The sequence below is a fragment of the Esox lucius genome, chromosome 12, assembly GCF_011004845.1.
Source record: "Esox lucius isolate fEsoLuc1 chromosome 12, fEsoLuc1.pri, whole genome shotgun sequence".
Lineage (NCBI taxonomy): Eukaryota > Metazoa > Chordata > Actinopteri > Esociformes > Esocidae > Esox > Esox lucius.
This window is the reverse complement of record NC_047580.1, coordinates 10,278,942-10,303,508: the sequence shown is the minus strand read 5'-3', so window position 1 is coordinate 10,303,508 and position 24,567 is coordinate 10,278,942. Positions and strand designations below refer to the sequence as shown.

Sequence of the window (24,567 nt, the reverse complement as noted above, 5' to 3'; positions counted from 1 at the left end):
ACCGTGGCCCACCATCCTGCTATAACAACTGAACATCTGTACCACAGGGTGCACCTGGCCCGGAGCAACATCTGGAGGTTGGCAGAGGACCTGAAAGGAGCCACACCCTGCAGAGGAGATGCTCCCACTTTGTCACAGCATTGCGCACCCCACCAGCCAGGGGGGAGGAGAGCCCGGCCCTGCAGACCCCAATCTGCCAGATCCCAGCCTTCTGGACCTCCACACAGAGTCTCCCAAGCAACTAAACCACCACCCAGGGGCACCCAGCCCAGTGGAGAACAGCCACGCTCCGATGCCGGGCCCCGAGACAGCACGCCAGGCCCAGCACCCTACACAGAAGCACAACACAAAACAGCCCAAACCCCACCCCCCCCGTGAGGAAGCAGACCTATGCACAGGTAGTCTCAGGACACCCAGACATTGGAGAAGTGAGGCAGTTACTACACCTCATCTGCAAGATAACTGGTTAATACAGATATTTAGAGAAGACATCTTTATTCATTGTTTTTAATTTAAAGGATATGTGTATGTATATGTATGTATGTATATATATATATATATATATATATATATATATATATATATATATGTGTGTATATGTATGTATATATATATGTATGTGTGTGTATGTGTATGTATGTATATATATATAATCTTTAAAAAAAATGGTATTACATTTTATTTATTTATTTTCTCCATACTGACACTAACACAACCACACCCACACACACCCCCCCCCCCAACACACACACACACCACCACCACTATAAGTATAATTAAGGTAAAAAAGAGTATAGAAAGAAAGAAAAAAGTATTCTAAAAAGGCTATAACTTCCCGCCTGATCTTAACTCAGTTGAATTGTTTACCTGTCATTGTACATAGATCTAATATTATAATTTGTAATATAGCAAATTAATGAAATTAAATACCTCTTGATTAGCTCATGGAATATTCAAGGTTTGTACTGTTCCATCTTTGGAGCAAAGAGTAGAAACCCAGAGCTTCTCTCATGCATAGATGGTCATGACACTGTCATACTGTTAGAAACATGGTGTCGGCAGGACACAGGTTACACATGGTGTCGGCCGTGTCCCCCAGGTTACGCAGAAATCCTACTGCCATCCCTCAAGCAGAAAATGACCAAACGTGGCAGAGACTCAGGTGGGGTTATTGTATGGTACAAAAAGGAGTTATCAAACCAATTAAAACAAATCAAAAAAGCACAAACACACACCTGGCTCAAATTAAACAAAATCACCATCAAATGTGACAGCGATTTATATACATGCGCAGCCTACACCCACCTTCAAGAGTCACCATATTTTAATGAAAACTTTTTTGACAATCTCCAAGTAGAGATCAACCACTACCAGGCCCAGGGTAGTATCTTGCTGATCGGAGACATGAATGCCAGAACAGGATGTGAGCCTGATATAGTTGATGCTACTGGTAACAGTCACATCTTCAGACAGCCTCCACTGTACCTCACCCACACGTTTCCCCAGAGAAACAACCCTGACCGTATAGTAAACAAAACGGGCAAAGACTTAGTGCATCTCTGCCGCTCCTTAGGCCTGTACATGCCCAATGGTAGGACCAGAGAGGACTCTTTAGGGAGGTTCACGTACTGTTCAACCCTTGGGACAAGTGTAGTCGACTACGCTATCACTGACATGGACCCCTCCTCCATCAGCGCATTCACTGTCAGACCACAGACACCACTCACAGACCACTGTCAGATAAATGTCTATCTGAAAACATTTGGACAACCAACAAAAAAAGAATCCGAGGCCTGCAAGATGTTCAAACTACAAACTTCATACAGATGGGCTCCGGACAGTGACAACACCTTTAAAAATAGCATCACTTCTCCTGAAATTACCAGACAAATCAATTCAAACAAATCAATCTGGAATAAATGAGGCTGTAAAACAAATTCTTAGTATTTGTCACACAGCTGCAAATAAAGCAGGTCTTACTAGAAATAGTTCTAAGATAAAACAAAAGCCCAATAAGGAAGAATGGTTTGATGAAGACTGTAAAAATCTCAGGAAGAAATTAAGAAATCTGTTTAATCAAAAACATCATCAACCACAAAACACAGACCTGCGTCAAAATTATGCAGAGACCCTGAGAGAATACAAACGCACCCTAAAGCAAAAAAAAGGAAAACATTACAATCAAAAACTACAAGAAATTGAAGACTGGAAAAGATGGAAAACCTTAAGCAAAAACGAAAATAAACATTTAGGATTTCAAAATGGTTATGTTTGGAATAATCCTTTTTGAAAACCTGTATAAAGAAATACCACTTAACTGTCTAACCTCTAACCAGAAACAAATACAAGATAAATTAGGAATACTTGAAACAGCTATCAAGAACAATCAGGACCCACTTGATTACCAAATTACAATAAAATAATTAGAAGACAGCATTAAAAAAATAAAACCAGGGAAGTTATGCAGTCCTGACAGTATCAGGACAGAGATGCTTAAGAACAGCACTCCTGAGCTGCAGCAGGTACTGCTTAAGTTGTTCAACCTGGTCCTTAAGGCTGGCTGCTTCCCTGAGATCTGGAGCCAGGGGCTTATTTCCCCAATACATAAGAGTGGAGACAAATCGGACCCTAATAACTACCGAGGCATCTGTGTGAGCAGTAACATGGGGAAGGTTTTCTGCAGCATCATCAATGCCCGAATGCTGGCCTTCCTTACAGAACACAATGTCTTGAGTAAAGGACAAATTGGCTTCCTACCAAATCACTGCACTACTGATCATGTTTACACCCTACACACCCTAGTAGATCAACACATATTCCAAAACAAAACAAAAAATATTTTTACATGCTTCATTGATTTTAAGAAAGCTTTTGATTCAATCTGGCAAGAAGAGTTATACTATAAAATTCGCCAAAGTGGTATAGGGGGTAAAGTTTACGACATTGACAAATCAATCTATGTCAAAAATAAGTGCAGAGTAAAAATTGGCAACAAAAGAACAGACCTCTTCACTCAAGGGCAAGGTGTTCGCCAGGGATGCAACTTATCTCCAACGCTCTTTAATATCTACATTAATGAGCTAGTGATATTGTTGGAACAATCTGCAGCCCCTGGCCTCACCCTAAACAACAAAGAAGTAAAATTCCTGCTCTATGCAGACGATCTTGTGTTGCTGTCACCCACAGCAGGGTCTACAGCAACATCTGGATCCGCTGGAGCAATACTGTCAGAACTGGGCCCTGACAATATAAAAATCTAAAATAATGATCTTCCAGAAAAAGCCCAGATCTCAAGAAAGCAGACATATGTTTACTCTAGGAAACACCACACTGGACCACACCCTATCCTACGATTACCTGGGGGGTCAAAATCAGTGCCTCTGGAAGATTTGGTCTGGCAGTGAACGCGCTAAAGGAGAAGGCCTGTAGAGCCTTTTTTGCAATTAGAAGGAAATTCCACAAAATACACATACCAATTAGAATCTGGACTAAAATATTTGATAGCATAATCGCACCAAAAGCGCTATATGGAAGTGAAGTGTGGGGTCCCCTCAGTCAGTATGACTACACTAGATGAGACAAGCATCCAATAGAGGTCCTACATGCTGAATTCTGCAGAACTATTTTGAATATACAAAGAAGAACACCCACCAATGCATGCAGGGCAGAATTAGGCCGCAATTCTTTAATAATAAACATCAAGAAAAGAACACAAACATTTTGGATGCATCTTAAATCAAGTCCCCAAGATACACTGCAATTTGAAGCACTGCAAACCCAAGAACTGAACCCCAAAAAGAGTCATTTCAGTCAGCTGGTCATGAGACTGACTAACCAACTAACACCTAACATCGTTCCATCTCAGATCAGCAATGCTTCACAATCACAAATCAGAGTGAACCAAATTGTTAAACAAACCAAAAAGGCCTATCTGGAACATTGGAACAATCAAACCAAAACACAAAACAGACTAAGCTGCTATCGGGCCCTAAACAGAGACTACGAATTGGCTGAATATCTTTTTACTGTCAAAGATATAAAGCAGAGACAGATCCTGACCAAGTACAGGCTCAGCGACCACAGCCTAGCCATCGAAAAAGGTAGGCACAAAAAAACCTGGTTACCAAAAGAATCCAGAACATGTGGTCACTGTACAACAGGTGAGGTAGAGACAGAGATGCACTTTCTACTACACTGCCAACATTACACAAAAACCAGACAGCATTTCTTTAATACATTTGAAACACTAGTGCCATCATTCACCATGCTGTCCAATGAGGAAAAGATGCAGGTGCTCTTGGGGGAGGGACACACAGCCCCCCTTGCTGGACGCTTCCTCAGAGAGTGCCACAAAATAAGGGATAACCTGTGACCTGCCGTGAACTGTTACATTTTATTCATTATTTATGTATTCTCACTTCATTGTTACTGTTCACCTCAATGTTTTAGCTGTTGCTAGGTCTTTCGGATGATGACGGTCATCTCTGCTCTTAGTGTTTATATGACTGTTATTTGTTTATTTGTACCTGTTGTTCACTCTGACCATTTTGTTATTGCTGAATATTTCTGACAATGCTGGTTATTGTTGTTCTTGATGTGACCTTAAATGGGGCTGCTACCGTGTAGACTCCTTCTTACTGTACTTCTAACTTTGGCAATATGGTTGTAATAACTGTCAAGCTAATAAAGTTGAATTCTAATTGAGAGAAAGAGTTCAACTTGGGCTTTACTACTTAACTCAGACAAAACATCAACAACCTGATGTTTTCAGTCTAAGTGTTAAAAGGATATTCTGTTTTTTGGGGAATTTTTCAAGTTGTACTATTCTTGAAGAATCTTTCCACTACCATTGGTATTGCTTATATTAATATTCAGTTTAGCTTACACAGCTATCTAGACTAATAGTAATAATAGCCATATAGGGGTCCTGTGATGCAGGAATGTGGGCCTATAGATGTCATTCTCATTCAGTTATCATTAACATGGTGATAATGCATATTGAATTTAAAAGCAGTTTAAAAAGCAAACCAGAATTTATAGGCTGTTTTGGTGGAATTGAGTTTTGACCTTTTCTTTAAGAAGCCCTCCTGTTCTCCACTCATTACCTGTTTTAACTGCACCTGTTTGAACTCGTTACCTGTATAAAAGACATCTGTCCACACACTCAATCAAACAGACTCCAACCTCTCCACAATGGCCAAGACCAGAGAGCTGTGTCAGGACATCAGTGATAAAATTGTAGACCTGCACAAGGCTGGGATGGGCTACGGACAATAGGCAAGCAGCTTGGTGAGAAGGCAACAACTGTTTGCGCAATCATTAGATAATGGAAGAAGTTCAAGATAACGGTCAATCTCCCTCGGTCTTGGGCTCCATGCAAGATCTCACCTCGTGGGGCATCAATGATCATGAGGAAGGTGAGGGATCAGCCCAGAACTACACGGCAGGACCTGGTCAATGACCTGAAGAGAGCTGGGACCACAGTCTCAAAGAAAACCATTAGTAACACACTACGCCATCATGGATTAAAATCCTGCAGTGCACGCAAGGTCCCCCTGCTCAAGCCAGCGCATGTCCAGGCCCGTCTGAAGTTGACCAATGAGGAGGAATGGGAGAAGGTCATGTGGTCTGATGAGACAAAAAATTGAGCTTTTTGGTCTAAACTCCACTCGCCGTGTTTGGAGGAAGAAGAAGGATGAGTACAACCCCAAGAACACCATCCCAACCGTGAAGCATGGAGGTGGAAACATCATTCTTTGGGGATGCTTTTCTGCAAAGGGGACAGGATGACTGCACCGTATTGAGGGGAGGATGGATGGGGCCATCACGAGATTTTGGCCAACAACCTTCTTCCCTCAGTAAGAGCATTGAAGATGGGTCGTGGCTGGGTCTTCCAGCATGATCCGAACGATCCGAAACACACAGCCAGGGCAACTAAGGAGTGGCTCCGTAAGAAGCATCTCAAGGTCCTGGAGTGGCCTAGCCAGTCTCCTGACCTGAACCCAATAGAAAATCTTTGGAGGGAGCTGAGTCCATATTGCCCAGCGACAGCCCTGAAACCTGAAGGATCTGGAGAAGGTCTGTATGGAGGAGTGGGCCAAAATCCCTGCTGCAGTGTGTGCAAACCTGGTCAAGAACTACAGGAAACGTATGATCTCTGTAATTGCAAACAAAGGTTTCTGTACCAAATATAAAGTTCTGCTTTTCTGATGTATCAAATACTTATGTCATGCAATAAAATGCAAATTAAGTACTTAAAAATCATACAATTCGATTTTCTGGATTTTGGTTTTAGATTCCGTCACTCACATTTGAAGAGTACCTATGATAAGAATTACAGACTTCTACATGCTTTGTAAGTGGGAAAACCTGCAAAATCGGCATTGTATCAATGTTGTTCTCCCCACTGTATGTCACAGAAGACTCAAGGTCATAGATTACACTGTAGTCTACAGTGCCTTCAGAAGGTGGTCAGACCGCTTCACCTTCTCCACATTTTCTTGCTATCAATATACACACAATTCAATGACGAAGCACAAACATGTTTTTATAAACTTGTGCCAATGTATTGATAATTAAAAACTGATATCTCATGTACATATGTATTAAGACCCTATCAAATACTTGTTCTCCCCACTGTAGCTTTGAGACCTGGCGCCTCGGTTGTGGCCATAATCACTTCTAAGAACAGGGCATGCTGACCTAGGTCTTCTTCTGTCCGTGGCAACCATGAACAGTCTAAAGCCAATTTAGGCCTAGTCTAAAACAGTCCATTTATTACAGTTAATTTGCAGAATAATGGATAAATAAGGATATGGTATTAAATTAATCCTTTACAAGATTAAATCTTATATCGAGCAATAATGGGAAAACATTTCACTTTCAAAACTATAACAATTGGTCTCCTCAGTTCCCAAACACTTACAGAGTATTGTTAAAAAAAGAGGAGATGCAACACAGTGGTAAACATGCCCCAGTCCCAACTGTCACGCCTCCTACATCCACCTCCTGTTAGTCCGCGCCAGGCCCTCCTTCTGTCCTGTTTGTGCCTGTGTGTGTGTGTGTGTTTGGGCGCATCTCCGGGCTCCTGTGATCCAGTTCCCAGTTTCCACTACACCTCCTCAAGCCTCCACTCCTGCAGTTCATCTCCTCATCGTCTTGCTGTCAAATACCCCGGTGAGCCTTCCACTCATCACTAGGTCGTTGTGGTTCACTACCTGTTGGTTACATTTGGGGACGGCCTATTCCTCTAATCTGAATAGTCCAGTTGAGTTACTGTTCTTAGTTACTAGTTGCTGTTCCTAACATTGTTCTCCTCTGTTCAGAGATTCTCCACTCCTGACTACCATCTTGTCCGCCAAACTGCCTTCCCCACTGCCTGCCTACCCCACTGCCTGCCTAACCCATTGCCTGCCAACCCCCCTGCCTGCCTACCCCACTGCCTGCCTACCCCACTGCCTGCCTACCCCACTGCCTGCCTACCCCACTGCCTGCCTACCCCCCTGCCTGCCTACCCCACTGCCTGCCTACCCCACTGCCTGCCTGACAGAGGTCTTGTAAACATTTTAGCTTACTATTACATTTTATTTCAGATGAACAGAATAGCGGGTTTTTCAAATTTTTTGTATCAATCTATGCTTAATAGTCAAGGTATGCACCATGGCAATTAAATCAACCAAATCTCATCTTTAAGTCAAAAATATACTGCATATGCTTATATTCCACCTTCTCTAATATCAATGAAAGATCAATGGCTTGAATGAAGTTCATTGCAATTCTAGCTCTTATTTAGTATGTCTGATTTATTTAAACCATACCACTGAAGGCCACACCCATTACCTCCACACATGCCTTCTTAGCTACTTTTATCACATAACATGCATTTGGCTATATGTTTAGCAACCTGTTGCTAGCGACAATACAACCCCCTTCTAATAAGACAGCATCAATAGTAAATTTGACATTTCAACCCTGAAATAGTGTGCATTGACATTTTTTATTTCATCCAAGCATGTTGTGTCATTAATAAGGTTGGGAACCACTATTCGACTGTACTATACTTTCCACTACTCACTTGTATACTCACTTCTATACTGTACTGATTTCTACTGTACTCTACTCACTTTACTATGTTGTACTGATTTCTACTGGACTCTACTCACTTTACTATGTTGTACTGATTTCTACTGTACTCTACACACTTTACTATGCTGTACTAAAGTCTTTCAATTTCGGTGGCGGTAAAACACTAACTGACATAAGTTCTTCTGTTTTACAGAAACAATTGTTTTCTCTGAATTCTATTTCTCTCATTTTACAGAATCGGACATCGTATGATGGTGTTAACATAGTAAATTCCTGGTGAGAAGCTGGAAGGTACTGTCAGCAGTACTACACAGACCTGGCCAGCACCCAGAATAGCGGTGAGGACCAGAAGATACAGAATGTTGTACTGCAGGGGATTTATACTTGGATCAGCCTGCGGGGAAGCAGCTCCAAGTGGTCGGACCGTAGTGCTTTCTCATTTGAAAACTGGAACCAAGGCCAACCGCTATAGAATGCGAACCAAACGTGTGTGGTATTGTCTACATGGAAACAGCAAGTTGACAGATGTAAACTGACATACCCTGTCTTTTGCCATGGCGCTGATCACATGAAGAAGAGATACGTGGTGAAAATGAAACTAACACCAGACTCCTCTGTGAACATTTCCAATCCAGCTGTGTCAGAGGCCATCTTACAGCAGATCCAAGCAAAAATGACAGCTGAGGGGATGTATCAAGATGCTAAACTGAGCTGGAGAAAACAGCCTGATGGGGAAGTCTTCAAGAAGGACAAAGACAAGAGCTGTGAGAAGTGAAGGAACACAGAATTGTAATTTTCTGAAATATGATCTAATTTTAGTCATACGGTCTAAATATGGTCTATTGTCTAGAATGTATTGTGATTTGTAAAGCTTAGAATCATGTTAAATGTTTAAAATATGAAGACAGCATAGTAACATAAGTTATATAACGACACTCTCCTCCATTGACTCTACAGTTCTCAACCACAGGAAATGCCACCATGTAATATTGGTAAAAACTCAAACAGTGAATGAGCATGCTCAACCCCAAATCATTTTGTGTTACTGTCTAATAAAATACACTTGTTTTTTGTTGTCAAACTTTTCCAGTAACTTGCGTTCTTGCCTTAGGGACTCTAACGTAGACATGATCAGGCAATGTTCTTAATATCTTGCAAATCTTTAGATTTAGCAGATTTAATAAGCTAATTTCCTGAAATTTTACCATTTAGAAATGTTTGTTGTTCATCCCAGATCTAAAGACTTACAGATATGGTAAGATGTTTGATTAAGCTGAGGTTCCAAAACTAGACTAAAATTTGAGATAATGAGAGTTGGAACCGGAATGAGGAGCTCTGTTTCAGTTACGAGCAAGTCTGTCTGCCCAATGTCCCATCCCTTATGAAATTGAATATCATAATATGTTTAAAGGACTGGAACTAATGCTGCTGGCTATTTCATGCCTTCTATTTCACAGTGTCGTAACAGATCTCTATTACCATTTGTTTAAATGGTTGGTCCACCAGAGATCAGCACAAAGGTTCCAAAACGTAAATCTTTGGGTGTGATATCAAAATGTGCATCACTCAGGGGGGCAACATATGGTGTGTTTAGAATACCTTTAAAATACCATGAATTGAAATAATTAAATTAAAAAACACCTAAACAAAACTGGCATGATTTTGAAGTAGGTCCATGATTAGATGGTTGCAATGAAAAAACTATATGGAACTGGCTTTGAGGTCCAGATTTGAGTTTGAGGGCTCTATGGCAGTGGTTTCCCACTAAGGTCATCAAGTACCCCCAACAGCACACATTTTCATTGTAGCCCCAGCCAAGCACAGCTGATTCAACTTGTCAACTAATTATCAGGCTCTCACTGAGTTGAATTGGGTGTGCTTGTCCAGGGCTACAACAAAAATGTGTGCTGTTGGGGGTACTCGAGGACTAAAGCTCTATGGTTTTCACTAATATACTGTCATAAAACATTTTAGAAATATTCTCATTGAAATATTTCACCTATTTTTAACATGTGATAAGGAGCTATGGACTCCTTAAGTTCCCAAAAGGGTCACTAGATGTCTTGTGGAAAGTTGACATTCAGTATAGATTACTAGACTGTATAATCCTTCATGGATTAGAGTCTAATAAATACAATAAAACACTAATAGACCCTCACATTGCAACCTAAACCTCACTAGAGGAAAAACATTCTAAAAGATAGTAGAGAAATAGAGACATCACATCTCATTTTTTTCTGGTCATAGAGAGATGCTTCTGTACTTTCTTACCTGAGGAGGAGTTGGGAGAGGACAATAAGGAGGTGGTGTGGGGACAGGACAATGAGGAACAATGAGGAGAAGGTGTGGGCAGAAGACAATGATGAGCAGTGGGTAGAGGGCAACAATGGGGAGTTGTGGGGGAAGACAACAAGAAAGAGTTGTGGGGACAGGGCAACAAGGAGGAGGTGTGGGGACAGGACAACAAGGAGGAGTTGTGGGGACAGGACAACAAGGAGGAGGTGTGGGGACAGGACAACAAAGAGGAGGTGTGGGGACAGGACAACAAAGAGGAGGTGTGGGGACAGGACAACAAGGAGGTGTGGGGACAAGACAACAAGGAGGAAGTGTGGGGACAGGACAACAAGGAGGTGTGGGGACAAGACAACAAGGAGGAAGTGTGGGGACAGGACAACAAGGAGGAGGTGTGGGGACAAGACAACAAGGAGGAGGTGTGGGGACAGGACAATGTGTACTGAGCCAGCTGTTCCCTCTCTTACATGAGTATGCCAGAGATTACGGAGGAATGGTGAGCTTAGGGAAACAAGCTCAAGCAAAGGAACAGTCACTTAAAAAGATTTGGGACTTGGAATCTTTTTCACAATGACAAACAGCATATCGGTAATCTTCATTTATTTACCATCTTTATCTCACAGATAAAATAGCTAAACATCTGTATTTAACTGTTGCACCGGTTTAAAGCAAAATTTCCTTCTGATAAAATATGAAGATGGACTGACTGATTTATGTACCGTATGTGCATTTGTCCTAGCATCATTGCCGTTTACTGTACATTTCCATAACTATCCCAAAACAGTGCCAATCAGTGGAGCGGTTTTCCACAGAGCAGGAATTGACGGGAATGACAGACGGAGCTGATAAAAGATTGTCTTTAATGTTTGGCATTGTTAATGAATCCATACCACAGCAGTTATGGGAGTAGGAAAACCACTTTTACAACCAAACACTGTTTGATCATGCTAACACCATATGTACAAGAAAGCACATTGAAAAGTGTATAAAGTATTTATATTTGAAGACTTGAAGTGAAGAACAATGCAGACAACCACAGTCTATATTGATTTGTCTTCTTTAAACATTGATTATAGATATTTATCAATTACATCTATTTCAGGAGTACATGTATTTACACAAAACAACAACGATACAGTCATTTTTTGGGGATTTTTTGGGGTCTGCTATAATTCTCAAAAATATTTCACAATACCGGCTTTATGTACAGTAACATAATTTACAGTGAAAAATGCTATTGTACCTAATTTTGATCAGACTATCTCTCCTCTGTTCACCAACTTCACCAGCTTCCTCCTACACCAGACTTTCATGTTAAAGTTGATCGATAGCACAGCTCTTTCCTAACTCCGCAGTCTGCAAAACATACATTGGATCCTTTCACGGTACATCTGTGAAATAAGTCCTCAGAACGGATGAACCTGCGTACAAAAATAGAGGTCGCCTGATCAGTGGGCAACCTGATGTACAAGAACACAGCGAAGCATTCACCTGCAGAAGACAACTGGGGAAAACATAGTCTGTCTGCTGGGGCAGAAACCATCACCTTCCAACCCACGGGTGAATGAAACATCACACTGCTGAAAACCGTGTGGTACCTTCATTCCCCAAGGAGATCAACCCTGTGGTCCTGGTCCCTGTCGTAGATCGCAGGGTGAAGGAGTGTTGCGGGCAGAACTAAGCATACTGTAGCATCACAAATCAAACATTTTTCAACCAAGGCGGGAACAAAACGGATAACACGCTAACATTAACAGGTTTGTCCGGAGAGCGTGGAGAACGTGGGGGGGGGGGGGGGGGGGACTAGAGCGGTCGTTTCAGAACCGGTCGAGCGGCGGAGCGGGAGACTGATACTGCATTTCAGTGCACTTAAGGCAGGTAGGCGTTTAGAACGCTGTCGGAAGGGAGTTTGGATATGCCATTTGACCTGCAGAGCGGCTGGGCAGTAGGGGGGCGGGGTTCAGCTAATCAGAAAGAAGCAATGATACTGACATCAGTCTATATAGTACTCGTTTGTTGAAAGTGACCTGAAACGTGTAGAAGCAGAGAGTGAGAGAGTGACTTGTTTTTTTTTTTTCTGAGTTGTAGTTAGTTCAGTTGTTGATTGAGGTACTGCTGAATCATTAATTGTACTTATCGTACTCCTCACTGTGTTTTCTGTCATCTTCTTCCCCACCATCCAGGGAACAATCCAGTCATACTGAGTGTGCCTCGCCCAATGGAAATAACATTGAAACTGTTGTTCCAGAACTAACCGATGCACTTGTAATGTCCAGCCCTTTCTTGTACCCCTACTAAGGATTTTGATTCATCAGCTCGGTCAGTCTTGGTAGCACTCACACTTCTCTCATGAGATGTTTGTATCCGTCATACAAAAGACAAGAACACTGTAATAAAGACATCACTTAAATATAAAAGCACTTGAACAGAAAAGAAGACCTGCCACTTGCTTAATACAAAGAGCACATCTTGTTTGAATACATTCACATTGGTTTACCGTACCTAGGTTACCGTATGAAAGGGTAATCCTAGACTGAGGTTTGCGTCCCTTGAGGTTTGGGTCAATCAGAGTGACCCAGGTCCAAATAACAGACCCACTTTCAATGGGAACAAGGTAGCAGAAGGGACGGAGGATTGGTAAATGTTTATTTATAGTAGGGATGCACCAATAAGACAATGATTGGCTGATACCAATCGCAGATATTCGCATGCCGCAATTGCCCGCAGCCAATAGCAGTGTTTCGTTATTCCTGTCCCTGTGTACCCTGGCATGAATAATGATACTACATATTTCAGCAAATGTAAATTCAGTCATACAAAAGTTATCTTTCTATATATTTATAATAACAAAAAATAAGTCTGATAATGAATGTTAATGAAAGGAAAATGTATAAATTATAAAGGGAATCTTTTCTGTAATTGTATATTATTCAATGACTGGATATAAGTATAGTAAATTAGATAGGTAATGTATTTAACTCTCAAAACTGCATTAACAAATGCCATTGTTGGCATAGGGAAATTGCTAAGAAGCTATTTATTTGTTTACATTTGCTGTATTTCTGAAGATCCTTTAGTACCCTGACATAGTTGTTAATTCTCTAGGCAGGGCATCAAGTTTACTTTTGGGTTCACCAGCAAAATGTGCCAGGTGTATTCAAAATCTACCAGCCTCTCATTATGGTAGCCAGCCAACATCCCTTTACACCATAAAACACAAAACAAGCAAGTATGCAGTGTAATGTTTCAAAAAAAGAATACAACTCTCTCTAGTAACAAGTAATCTGGTATATTGCTGGTTAATTTACAAAAAAACCTTGTGACCTCACCTGAGTCTACCCTAAACCAAAACCTCACAGATCAATAAATGTTCAGCAGCGCCTGAAAGTCTGTCTACCGCCACTCCCAAGCAAACTAGAATCAGAATGTCCTGTAGTAATTTGATGTCCTTGCTAGATTTTCAGGTGAAAAGTATCTTGTGCTGCAAATTAATCTTTTAACAATCCAGTCCGGTAGGCTAATGCACACTGGTTCCCTACTGGGGACCACGCACACCCTGAGGTTGTTCATGCAGCTGGTGTGCAAAGAGGGTGATGGATTCATTCTCTGGCTCTGACATAAGAGGACTGTGTGCTCTGTGTTTCTCACAAAAAAATGCAATGCATGTGTCTAACAAAGAGTTGATGTCAGGAATGACTGTCATTGTCATTGTTGTCACAATGGGGTAGAGTAAACGCGGAAACGCCGGAAAGCACAATCTGTCTAAAATATCAGGCAAATTTAAAGCAATCGGCCAACACCGATTATTACGTTTGCCTATAATCGGCCGACATTGACTGCTTGCCGATATATTGGTGCATCCCTAATTTAAAGAATTGAAAGCAAAGAAAATCAACATCATTAAGAATCTTTTCTTTCTAACTTTCTGTACTGTCCTGTCATCGTGGAAAAGGGAAGAGGAATCCACGTTGGGACTGAATGGTGTTGATCACACTGACAAGGATTGTGTTGATCAGGATCGTCATGTTGCACAAAACTGTATATTGTTTTCAAATGAAAAGAAACAAAACATGCTCACAGACTAGTTGTACAATAGTGTACAATCAATATCAATTTAAACAAAGTCATCATTATCAGTCATCCTGTCTGACCGATAATATTCCCTTATTAATCCCTTTCAAGACTCCCTAGTCGATTCAGAATCAGACAATCTGAATACAGGGAGGAGAATGAAGGCGCGTCTCCATAGTCAAAAGTGGCTTCCTCTCGTTTCCCTCCCCTTCATCTGCGCTGATATAAAAACATGGAATGGATCCAATCGAGGAAGCAATATGGCCAATGCCTACACAATGTAAGCACTTGATTCGTCCAGGCAAAGTTCTATCACATTGATGCAGGTGATTTCAAGGGGACAAGAGGGATGGGAGCCGCGTCGGACTATTAAGAAGCACTGAGGTGTGTGAGATCTCCAAGTGGCCCCAGCGCTCTACTACTATAATATACAGTAATAGACTATGGAGCCAGCCGGTCTCCTCACGGCGTATCCTCGTGTTCCTCGCTGATGCACTGCTCCCAGGCCGCCTTGGCCTGCTCCTCCCTGTGACTGTGAGGGGAGTGGAAGATCCTCCGGGGAAGCGGGACAGGCTGGGGCACAAGGGAGCTCAGGTCCTCCTCGGGGATGCAGCCCTCCCTCAGGTACGGCTTGGGGGGCACGGCCGGGGGCTGGGGGCGCCGGTACGGAACGTGGTGGGGGCCGTGGAGGGCCGCCTGGTGGTGGGGGGGGGCCATGGGAGTGAGGGTGGCAGTCGAGGCCGGCCGGCTGGGGGTGGAGGTGGGGGTGCGTGTGGGGCGCGTGGGAGACGGGATTGCGGTAGTGGAAGGGTCGGACCTGGTCGAGGGACTCCGATGGCTCCGGGCCGCTGTAGTGGATGTGCAGGTAGGGAGAGGCCAGGTATTCATCGGGGGTCCAGAGGTGGCTCGGGACGGGCTCCATGGCGTCATTTCGCACGGTCTGGGCCTCGGGGTACTGGCCGCCAAAATTACTCTCGCTCAGAGAGGAGACCCCGCTGCTGGCGCTGCCCGACAGGGTGGAGTTACTCCCCCCCAGGGCTGACTGAGGACTAGTCGGGGAGCCGGGAATGGGGTGGAGAGGAGACTGGCGGGACGGAGGTAGGGAGAAAGAGGACGATTAGAAACGTGTTGGCATTGGTCGAACCAGTTAAGAAGACGTAAGTACGTTCGGGTATTTTTACCTTTCTCAGAGAGCGGACAGGAAGTGCCGGAGGCGGGTCACTGTTCTGGTGGTGGAACGCATCGAAGTGCATCAGGAAGTGACCTAATGAGGTAAAAACATCCAGACATGGGGTGAAAAGAACAAGGAAACTATGGGATTCGCATCGCCACGAACACAATATGGATGTAAAATTCCATCATGCCTTTCAAATCGTCCTGGAAATACAAAACCACACCACATCCGAACAACACAACTCAGGTGTAACACTTCCAAACGAGCGCATATGTTAATTAAGGAGAATTTGCCTATTAATAGAGGAGGTGTATGCAGTTGCTGATACCTGGAGGAAAGGACCTGGGTGGGATGGGGGGCATAACGACGCCCCCCGTCGTTCCCTGGACATAGGGCACCGCCTCCCTGCCCTCCCCATCTAGACTCCAGCTGCTGGGAGCACTGGGAAACACTGGGAAGGGGCACCAGAAAACCACATTCACTACAAAGCTTGCAAAGAGTTGTCCAACTGAAACTGTAGTTCTGTCCAACTAATCTGATGCCAGAGAGAAACAGGAATGAACAATCGGACATTGTTCACGCAGTGAGAGCGTACCTTTCTCTGGCAAGCCCATGTGAGGGTCAGCGCACGGCTTACAGGAGCTCACTTGTTGGAGTAAGGCACGCTGCAGATGGTTGCTCTGCGAACACAGAGAACAGAATCAGCAGATGAAGTGTCAAGAACAATAACCAACTGCCAGATTAAATCCCAGAACAGGGTAAAACAAAAAACGGAGCAAGTCAGTTAGTCCTAATTGCTCCCTTAGAGGGGTTGCATTAAAAAATTAAGTAGAATTTAAATTTGCTAAAAACAATGTAATTTAACCCTTTTAATCCCTAACCATATATAAAGACCAAAAAGCACATTTTTGTATTCATTAACTCAACAAAGCTCAATTGCATCTTGTGGGAAACCAGTACCTGTCCGTTCTCAGCCATGGTGTAGTACATGGTGTTGTTTGCTCTCTGATAAGGCGGTAGAAGCATCATCACCTCCCGGTTGTGTTTGACTTTATCCGGCAGGGACGGAGAACCTGGGTGAGGGAGGGGGGATAAGACAGGTCAGAAAAACACCAGTTGGGATCCATTGGGAGAATTGTGATTAGATTTGCTACACCAACCCCCTCACCTACCCCCCCGCCCCCCCCCCCTCCTCTCACTTACCCCCCGCCCCCCCTCACCTAACCCCCCGCCCCCCCCCTCACTACCCCCCGCCCCCCCCTACCCCTCCCCCCCCCCACCTACCCCCTGCCCCCCCCCTCACCTACCCCCCGCCCCCCCCACCTACCCCGTAGGTGGCATTCTGATTTCATAATGCCATGGAAACATTCAAGGCCCTCGATGCCAGAGGGGGCAAAGCAACCCAAAACATCACTGACCCCCTCCTTTAAGGTTGACTGTGGGAAGGTTGTTCTTTTCTTTGAAGGCATCATTTTGTTTTCTGTAAACATACAGTATTACCAAAACCTCTAATTTGGTGTTATCTGTCCCCAGGGGATGGTTCCAGAAGGATTGTAAAAAGCTTTTGTATGTCTATATAGGCAGTGTGGCCCTCCTGGGTCTCCTATTATACAACTCCATTATTTTAAGTTGGTGATGGATGTGTGAGCTGAAACTCTTGTACTTTGTGTCTGAAGGTCACCTTGAATCTGTGGGACAATTGATATTTCTTTTCACCATGCTCCATGACCAGTGACATAAAACCAGGAGAATTAGTCCTTTTCTCAATTCAAACTTGTTGAAGGAATGATTTTTGTATTGCAGCCACCTGCAGCTCACCACAGGCGAGTTAAGGTAAAGGAGAATCACCTGCTTGAAATAAAATTATAAAAACACTCCTCTGGACGTTGCCAATGATATTGCCCATAAATATAAATAAATTGAGATATAGTAAATTATTCAGATTCTTTGGTTTTGATCACTGAAAACCAAAGAAATACATAGTGTATGTGGATACCACAATATTTGTGAATTTCAGCAGTTTTGTGTAGAAACTTCTGGATTATTTTTATGATGTACAAGTGTGAAAAGCCTTTTGCCTGTGACTGCTACTTCAAGAGGAACACAGCATGAGAATGGAGGAGTCTTTGAGAGGGTCAACTTGTGTCCCAGTGAGAATACTTGATTGATAAATTAAGGTTTATATCTCTTGGGTAAACAAGGTATTCTTATAAACCTGAACTCATAAAAGTATGAAAACCCTTTGATCAGTATTGGTTATTTTTGTTCACTTCTATCTGATGTGATAACTAGATATCTGTTGTCCTCAGTACATATTTTTAAATATGCAACTGTACATTCTAAGGCATCAAATGCCAAGAGCATGTGACCCGAATAGACGTAGTTTGTGTTTACTTCCTGGGTCAGGGGACACTCACCTCTGGCACTAGAAGGGGCAGAGTTGATAACCTGGGAGGAGGTGGAGCGAACTGAGCTCAGACTGGAGGAAGACGGGCTTGGCTGGAAAAAGAAGACATAATTTAATTCACAAGGCATTCACACACAGGGATTTACTAAACGCACAAAACCACTGCACATGGTGATTCTGTGTGGGTGAATGCAAATCCCGTACACATTGTTTCTTCAATCAAAACCCCTGGTTAACAAAACAACAGAAATGCTGCCTTTATTATGCATAGTTCTACATGAATAATGCACGTCCACAGATTTGACTATAACAAATCTTTTGTAGGACAGTATTACAGAATGTGATTGTGTGGGTTGTGTATTTGTGTCTCTCCTAGAAAATGGAGGGTGCATTCTATGACAGCATAATCGAGCAGCAGAGGATTGAACCTGAATTCTTCAGGATGGGTTTCTATGGTAGAAAGTTTCCTTTTTTCCTGAGGGTAAGATTAATATGTACACAGCCACATACGTATGAATCCATGTTGGAAAAGGTTTGGGTGCATGTGTGCACTGTGATATTTTATATGTCTACCTTCTTGTGTACATGTGAATAGACTGTATGTGTCCTGTAGGCATCTTTTGGGTGATGTACTAAAGTATGTCTGTGCGTGTTCATTCAACCCACCTGCATGTGAGCCGTGTCCTCAGTGTGCTCTCCAATCAGACCATCTGTCATGATAACAAGGTTCCCTCCTGCCTCACTAGAGGTGTGAGAAGAAAGGGAGGAGGACGACTGGCGAATAGAACCTTGCAGGTTCATAGGGCTGGAGAGAGACCGTGAAAGAGTAAGAAAGAGAAAGAAAGGAGATAAAATGAAGAAGAAAAATAATGAAAAATAAAAAGAAGAGCGAGAGGGACGGTCATATTTTAGAAGGTAGTCTCAATGAAGTTATTCTAGCATCTCATTTCCAACATGTTACTGACCTGTGCCTGTGAATCAGACGGACACTCTCTGGGCTCATGTAGCTGTGGGTGTTCAGGATGCCTCTGGGAGACGTCACTCCGGTACAGGCGGCTGACAACCCCTGTTGGGTCACATATAGGCACTGCTCTGAATATTAACACTGGCTGAATACTAACACTGGCTGAACATTAATACTAACAGAATATAAAGACTGAATGAATATTAACAGTGACTGATCATTAACACTGGCTGAATATTAACACTGACTGAATATTAACACTGGCTGAATATTAACAATGACTGTTCATTAACACTGGCTGAATGTTAACACTGACTGATCATTAACACTGGCAGAATATTAACACTGACTGATCATTAACACTGACTGATCATTAACACTGACTGATCATTAACACTGGTTGATCATTAACCCTGGTTGATCATTAACCCTGGTTGATCATTAACACTGGTTGATCATTAACACTGGCTGATCAATAACACTGGCTGAATATTAACACTGGCTGAATATTAACACTGGCTGAATATTACCTCTGACTGATCATTCAGACTGGCTGAATATTAACACTGGCTGATCATTTAGACTGTCTGAATATTAACACTCAATGATCATTAACAATGTCTGAACTTTGACTCAATATTAAGACTGACTACACACCTCCCACATTTCCACCGCTCTGTCAACTGAGCCACATGCCACAAAGACATCAGCTAAAAGCAGAAGAGCATGTGAACGCACTCACGTGGTGTAAGCCAGTCCTCATCATGTGGAACTGATCTATCAGCTTTTTGTGCAATGGACGCATTTCTGGGTGCACCAACTTCTCGTGGACAGCTAGCCCCACTCCAAGGATGTGAACCTGTGACAGTGAAGCATTGTGCAGGAATGAAACAACATCTGGTATGTACTACCAATATGTACACCGAGTAGTCAGTTTAGTGCATCTAGTACTAAGTAGGTTCCCCCTTTGCCTCCATCAAGGTGTCAGAAATGTTCCACAGGTATGTTGGTCCCTGGTGACATGATGGTAATATATTTACGCTGCAAACTACCCATCTCATCATGAAAATGCTCTATTGGGTTGAGGTCTGGGGACTGCAGGCCACTCAAATGAACACACTGTCATGTTCCTGGAATTATACTCTGCGTTGTGACATAGCACATTATCCCACACAAAGTGTCGACGTGAAGAAAGGTAAATTAGCCATGAAGGGGTGTACCTGGTTCACATTCATGACAAGGGCCAATGAGTTAGCCTCCTAGCTTGCACAGTTCTTACCATTCTCCTTTTACCTCTCTTGTCAATTATTCGTTATCCCCCATAGGACTGCTGCTTACTAGATGTTTTTGTTATTCTCGAAAACCATAGACATTGTTATGCGTAAAAAGCCCAAAAGTGTGTCAGTTTCTTATAAACTGGAAACAAGGGCGGCTGATCGCATATATCCTAACATAGTCAAAGTAGCATAGGTCACTCGTTTTGCCCATTCTATAATTTTTACAGAACTTAACAGGCCCAATGCAAGATAACATTTCTACTCTAGAGACTATATTGTGTGAAAATCCCAGGTCAGCTGTTTCTGAGAATCACCACATCTGGCACCAACAGCATCATCGAAAATGTATGTGTTTTTCTGTCGATGCGCGTTTCAGTCCAATACATTTTCATCTGGACCGGCAAAGAGGTACCATAGTGTGGGCCAGACCCCCTAAGGCTTGCAGATGGCGCTGGGCCTGCAGCTTTACATAGCAAGCCACACCCATGAGACACACCACAAGCAACCCCCATGAGACACACCACAAGCCACGCCCATGAGACACACCACAAGCCACGCCCATGAGACACACCACAAGCTACGCCCATGAGACACACCACAAGCCACGCCCATGAGACTGTGGAATCAGTCCACATTTTTGTAACAGGGTAGTGTACATAACAAACAGGCTACTTTAATAATTAAAAAAACTGTAGACTTGCAGTCACTGAGTAAAACCTTAAAATATCCCTTTAAAGAGTTGTGCCTAACCTGTTCCTGCATCAAGTCTTTGAGCTGAGTGATCCTCTCCGAGTCCTCTGGGTGGCTGTTAATATAGTCCTTATCAAAAAATGCCTGCAGAGGAGGAATGTGGGATATGAAGGAGTTTCAGGGCATGGCAGATAAAATGGCGGGTTCCGCAAGAAAATGACCAAACTCTCTATCCAATCATCTCCCTCCCTTTGGTATGTACCTCTTGGTATCTGGCAATGCCCCCGTTCACGGCAGCGTCTATGACCCCGTTGAGCAGCATGCTGAGGGGGTTGATGTTGCCATGGTGCTGCCTGTGCTGGTACTGGCTGATCAGGGTGCGTAGCTCCTGGGTCTTGTTCTCCACCACGTAGATGGCATTTTCAAGAGGGCTCACCTCCACCTGCAGACACAGATGTATCTGAATCCACGATATGCAAAACAACTCCCTCACACAGACAGAACAGACGAACACAAACACAAATGATGTGCTGGACAGCATTCCCACTCCCGCGTAGGCGTCTGATGTCCGGAGCGCTACTCACCAGTTCTCTCTTCTCGACCTCAGCCCAGCGGGAGATTCCAGGAAGTGGACGAGCAAGAATCAGAGTGGTTCTCTCGATCCAAAGACTCTGAAAAGACAAACAACGCGGAATCACCTCCTGCGGGAACAACGCTCACCTTGTATCAACAGACCCTTTCCATTCCATTTACCCTGAACTCGTTGTCCCTGTCCTTAGGTCCCTTGTGGAAGGGCCTGTCATAGTGAAAGCGGGTGACATTATTGATGCGGTAGAAACTCTTTATCCTCTCCGGTACGCGCTCCAGCTGAGGCACGTCGGTGATGTCTGACACTGGGGTCACCGCGTAGATCTGCAGGTCTAGAGCCAGGCGATAAGGAAAACACAGCCGAACACACTGACGGTTGATGGACAAACAACGAACATTCAACACTCATTGGACATGGTTAGGATACACTGAGCGTCACTCTGTAGTAGGGCATCGTCTGGTTGGTTGGGGTGCTGCATGGCGATGGCCTGAGGGAATTCTCCCAGCATCCTCTGCTGAAAGTCTTCCAGACGTTCGTAGTCATAGCCCCGGCACACAAACTCCTTGTTCTGAATAGAAAGGTGTCCACAGAAAGATGATTGAAAATGTTTTTGTGTGTGTGTGTCTGTGTATGTGTGTGTGTGTGTGTGCATGCGGCCGTTCAAGTTTGTGTGTGTGTATGTATGTATGTACGTTGTTGTGGAAATTCTTGAGCTGATGTATTCTTGGTCGTCCTATACATGTATGAATGAGTTACTAGTTAAATATGCCGAGAGGGATCTGGTGTTTGAATAGGAGACATCCTTGACCGGCACCGGTGGATTAGAGGGTTACTCGTAAATCTGTATAACCCTTTAGTGTCTCTGTTGATTATCCAGACATTGTGTCTCCTCAGGAGTTGAGAAGGATAAGGTGGGGGGACAGCCCGACCTTTGGGCAAATGTTACAGAAGACAGATGGCAACAACTTACCACACCCCTTCTAACATTTGAAATAAAAACGGATTGTTCATGTCTTACAGCAGAGACTCCTCGGACGATTATGTTTGTAAGCGTTTGACGCGTCTCTCTTATTTGCAAATAATTAATAAACTGTTATATTGTGCCAAGATAATTTTGTCTCTGTTTCTTACTCCTTTAAGAGTGTCGATCGATGGAATTACCATCACAACGTACATACGTATGTGGCTGTGTACATATTAATCTTACCCTCAGGAAAAAAGGAAACTTTCTACCATAGAAACCCATCCTGAAGAATTCAGGTTCAATCCTCTGCTGCTCGATTATGTTGTCATAGTATGCAGCCTCCATTTTCTAGGAGAGACACAAATACACAACCCTCAGAAAGCATATTGATCTTACTCAGCAACTCACATAGCCATTTCTTGTGACTGTCTATCAGTCTCTTATACAGACTGGGAAGACATTTTGCCTACTCTTTTCAGTACAGCTACAACTGGGTCATGCTTCATGGCGTTCTTGCATGCACAGCTCGTTTTAAGTCCTCCCACAGCATTTCAATGGGATTGAGATTTGGCCTTCTATTAGACCACTCCACAACCCTCCAGTTCATCTATTTGAACCATTCTGTTGTAGCTTGGTTTGTGGGTCTTGGATCGTTGTCACGTTGCAAGATCAATGTTAAGTTCAGCTTCAGCCTTTTGACAGATGGTCTCACATTCTCCTAAAGAATTCTGTGGTACAATATGGAATTTATGGTTGACTCAATTTTGGCATATTGGCCAGGCCCATACGCAACAAAGCCATCCCAAACTAATGCCACTCCCTTTGTGATTATATAAATGTTTTTATTCTGGCCCATAGTGGGAATGGACCCCACAAACCTGGCGTTACAAGTTCAATGCTCTTACAAAGTGAGCTACATGGAACCCTACCTGTTAGACCAAACCAAACCAAGTTTCTAATCATTATGGAAGGACATACCCTTCCAAGTTTCTAATAGGCTTACTCCCATTACTGTAGCCAGCAACCCCTGAAAACTTTTCACCACATTACTGGCCCACTGTAACTGTTTGCATTTTTTTCTGCAAACGATAAAAGTAACACCCCTCCCCAACACTAGGGTCCTGGTGGACCAGATATCCTCCATCCCAGCGGCCATTTTATCAGGTAGGGTTCCAAATAGCTCACGAGGTAAGAGCATTGAACTTTTAATGCCAGGGTTGTGGGGTCCATTCCCACTAACAAAAGAACCAAATAATAAAAACATGTATGTAATCACTGCCGTCCGTCACCCTGGATGTGTGTGTCCCGGTGGCCTAGGATCGGCCAGACTCCAGTGAATGTTGTGCTGCCGCACAGGTTAAATCAAGCATAGAACATGCAGACCAAAATCATACAAATGTAACAGGTGTCAACTGGCAATCTTTAATGACCGCTAGCTGCCTTTTGGTTCCTATTCCAAGCAACTCTCACCACATTGTTGATTTCACACTTCTGGAAGTACACACGCACTGGCAGATGCTGTGTACAATGCCTTTCTTTCCATCACCTTGAAAGAGACAAAGGGGAGGAAGAGAGACAGAAAGACTCACCCGTATCCAGCTCAAGCTCTGGTAGTCATATAAGGTTTCATACTGGAAAGCCAATTCCCTGCAGAGTGATATTCCATATTCCCAACACTGGAATGAGAATAGTGAGACAGAGAGCTTAACCATTTTGACTCCATTTCGTTTACAACATCCTGTCTATGGAACACTGTTCTTGGGAGTATTTGAATGGGGAAAGTGACATTAAAGATATCCTGACACGTCAATTTCTTTACACACAAATGGGACTCAGTAGCTAGCCAGGGTTTCCAGATTTCTATGTTGTTACCTATAATCACTTACAATATATGTTATATAATCACATTCCAAATGTTTTTTAATTATATATATTAAAAAGATGCTTTTCTGTGGTGTGGGCGTACATCATCAACAGCATTTAGAAAGCCTTTCATAGAAAATTTCAATAGAGCTCTGATTGACCAGCTCATTCCTTCCAAAACTGCTGATTTC

The 24,567-nt window shown here is 43.2% G+C and overlaps 1 protein-coding gene across 6 annotated transcripts in view; it reads right to left on the bottom strand.

Annotated features, from left to right (window-relative positions):
- Window positions 1-11,218: 11,218 nt before the first annotated feature.
- LOC105008071 (dedicator of cytokinesis protein 3) overlaps window positions 11,219-24,567 on the bottom strand; it is a 64,432-nt gene continuing 51,083 nt past the window's right edge. For 5 of the 6 annotated variants that reach the window (XM_034295935.1, XM_034295936.1, XM_020052002.3 and 2 more), the window contains 16 exons: window positions 24,103-24,189; window positions 22,757-22,861; window positions 21,976-22,117; window positions 21,714-21,880; window positions 21,545-21,631; window positions 21,223-21,402; window positions 21,021-21,104; window positions 19,736-19,852; window positions 18,995-19,116; window positions 18,696-18,834; window positions 18,040-18,121; window positions 16,583-16,695; window positions 16,218-16,302; window positions 15,951-16,073; window positions 15,630-15,712; window positions 11,219-15,532 (listed from right to left, as the gene is read on the bottom strand). In XM_034295935.1, the coding sequence (XP_034151826.1) occupies window positions 14,870-15,532; window positions 15,630-15,712; window positions 15,951-16,073; window positions 16,218-16,302; window positions 16,583-16,695; window positions 18,040-18,121; window positions 18,696-18,834; window positions 18,995-19,116; window positions 19,736-19,852; window positions 21,021-21,104; window positions 21,223-21,402; window positions 21,545-21,631; window positions 21,714-21,880; window positions 21,976-22,117; window positions 22,757-22,861; window positions 24,103-24,189 (2,379 nt within the window). In that variant the 3' untranslated portion in view covers window positions 11,219-14,869. The remainder of the gene's footprint in view (window positions 15,533-15,629; window positions 15,713-15,950; window positions 16,074-16,217; window positions 16,303-16,582; window positions 16,696-18,039; window positions 18,122-18,695; window positions 18,835-18,994; window positions 19,117-19,735; window positions 19,853-21,020; window positions 21,105-21,222; window positions 21,403-21,544; window positions 21,632-21,713; window positions 21,881-21,975; window positions 22,118-22,756; window positions 22,862-24,102; window positions 24,190-24,567) is intronic. The other variant, XM_034295937.1, reaches the window with a different exon arrangement.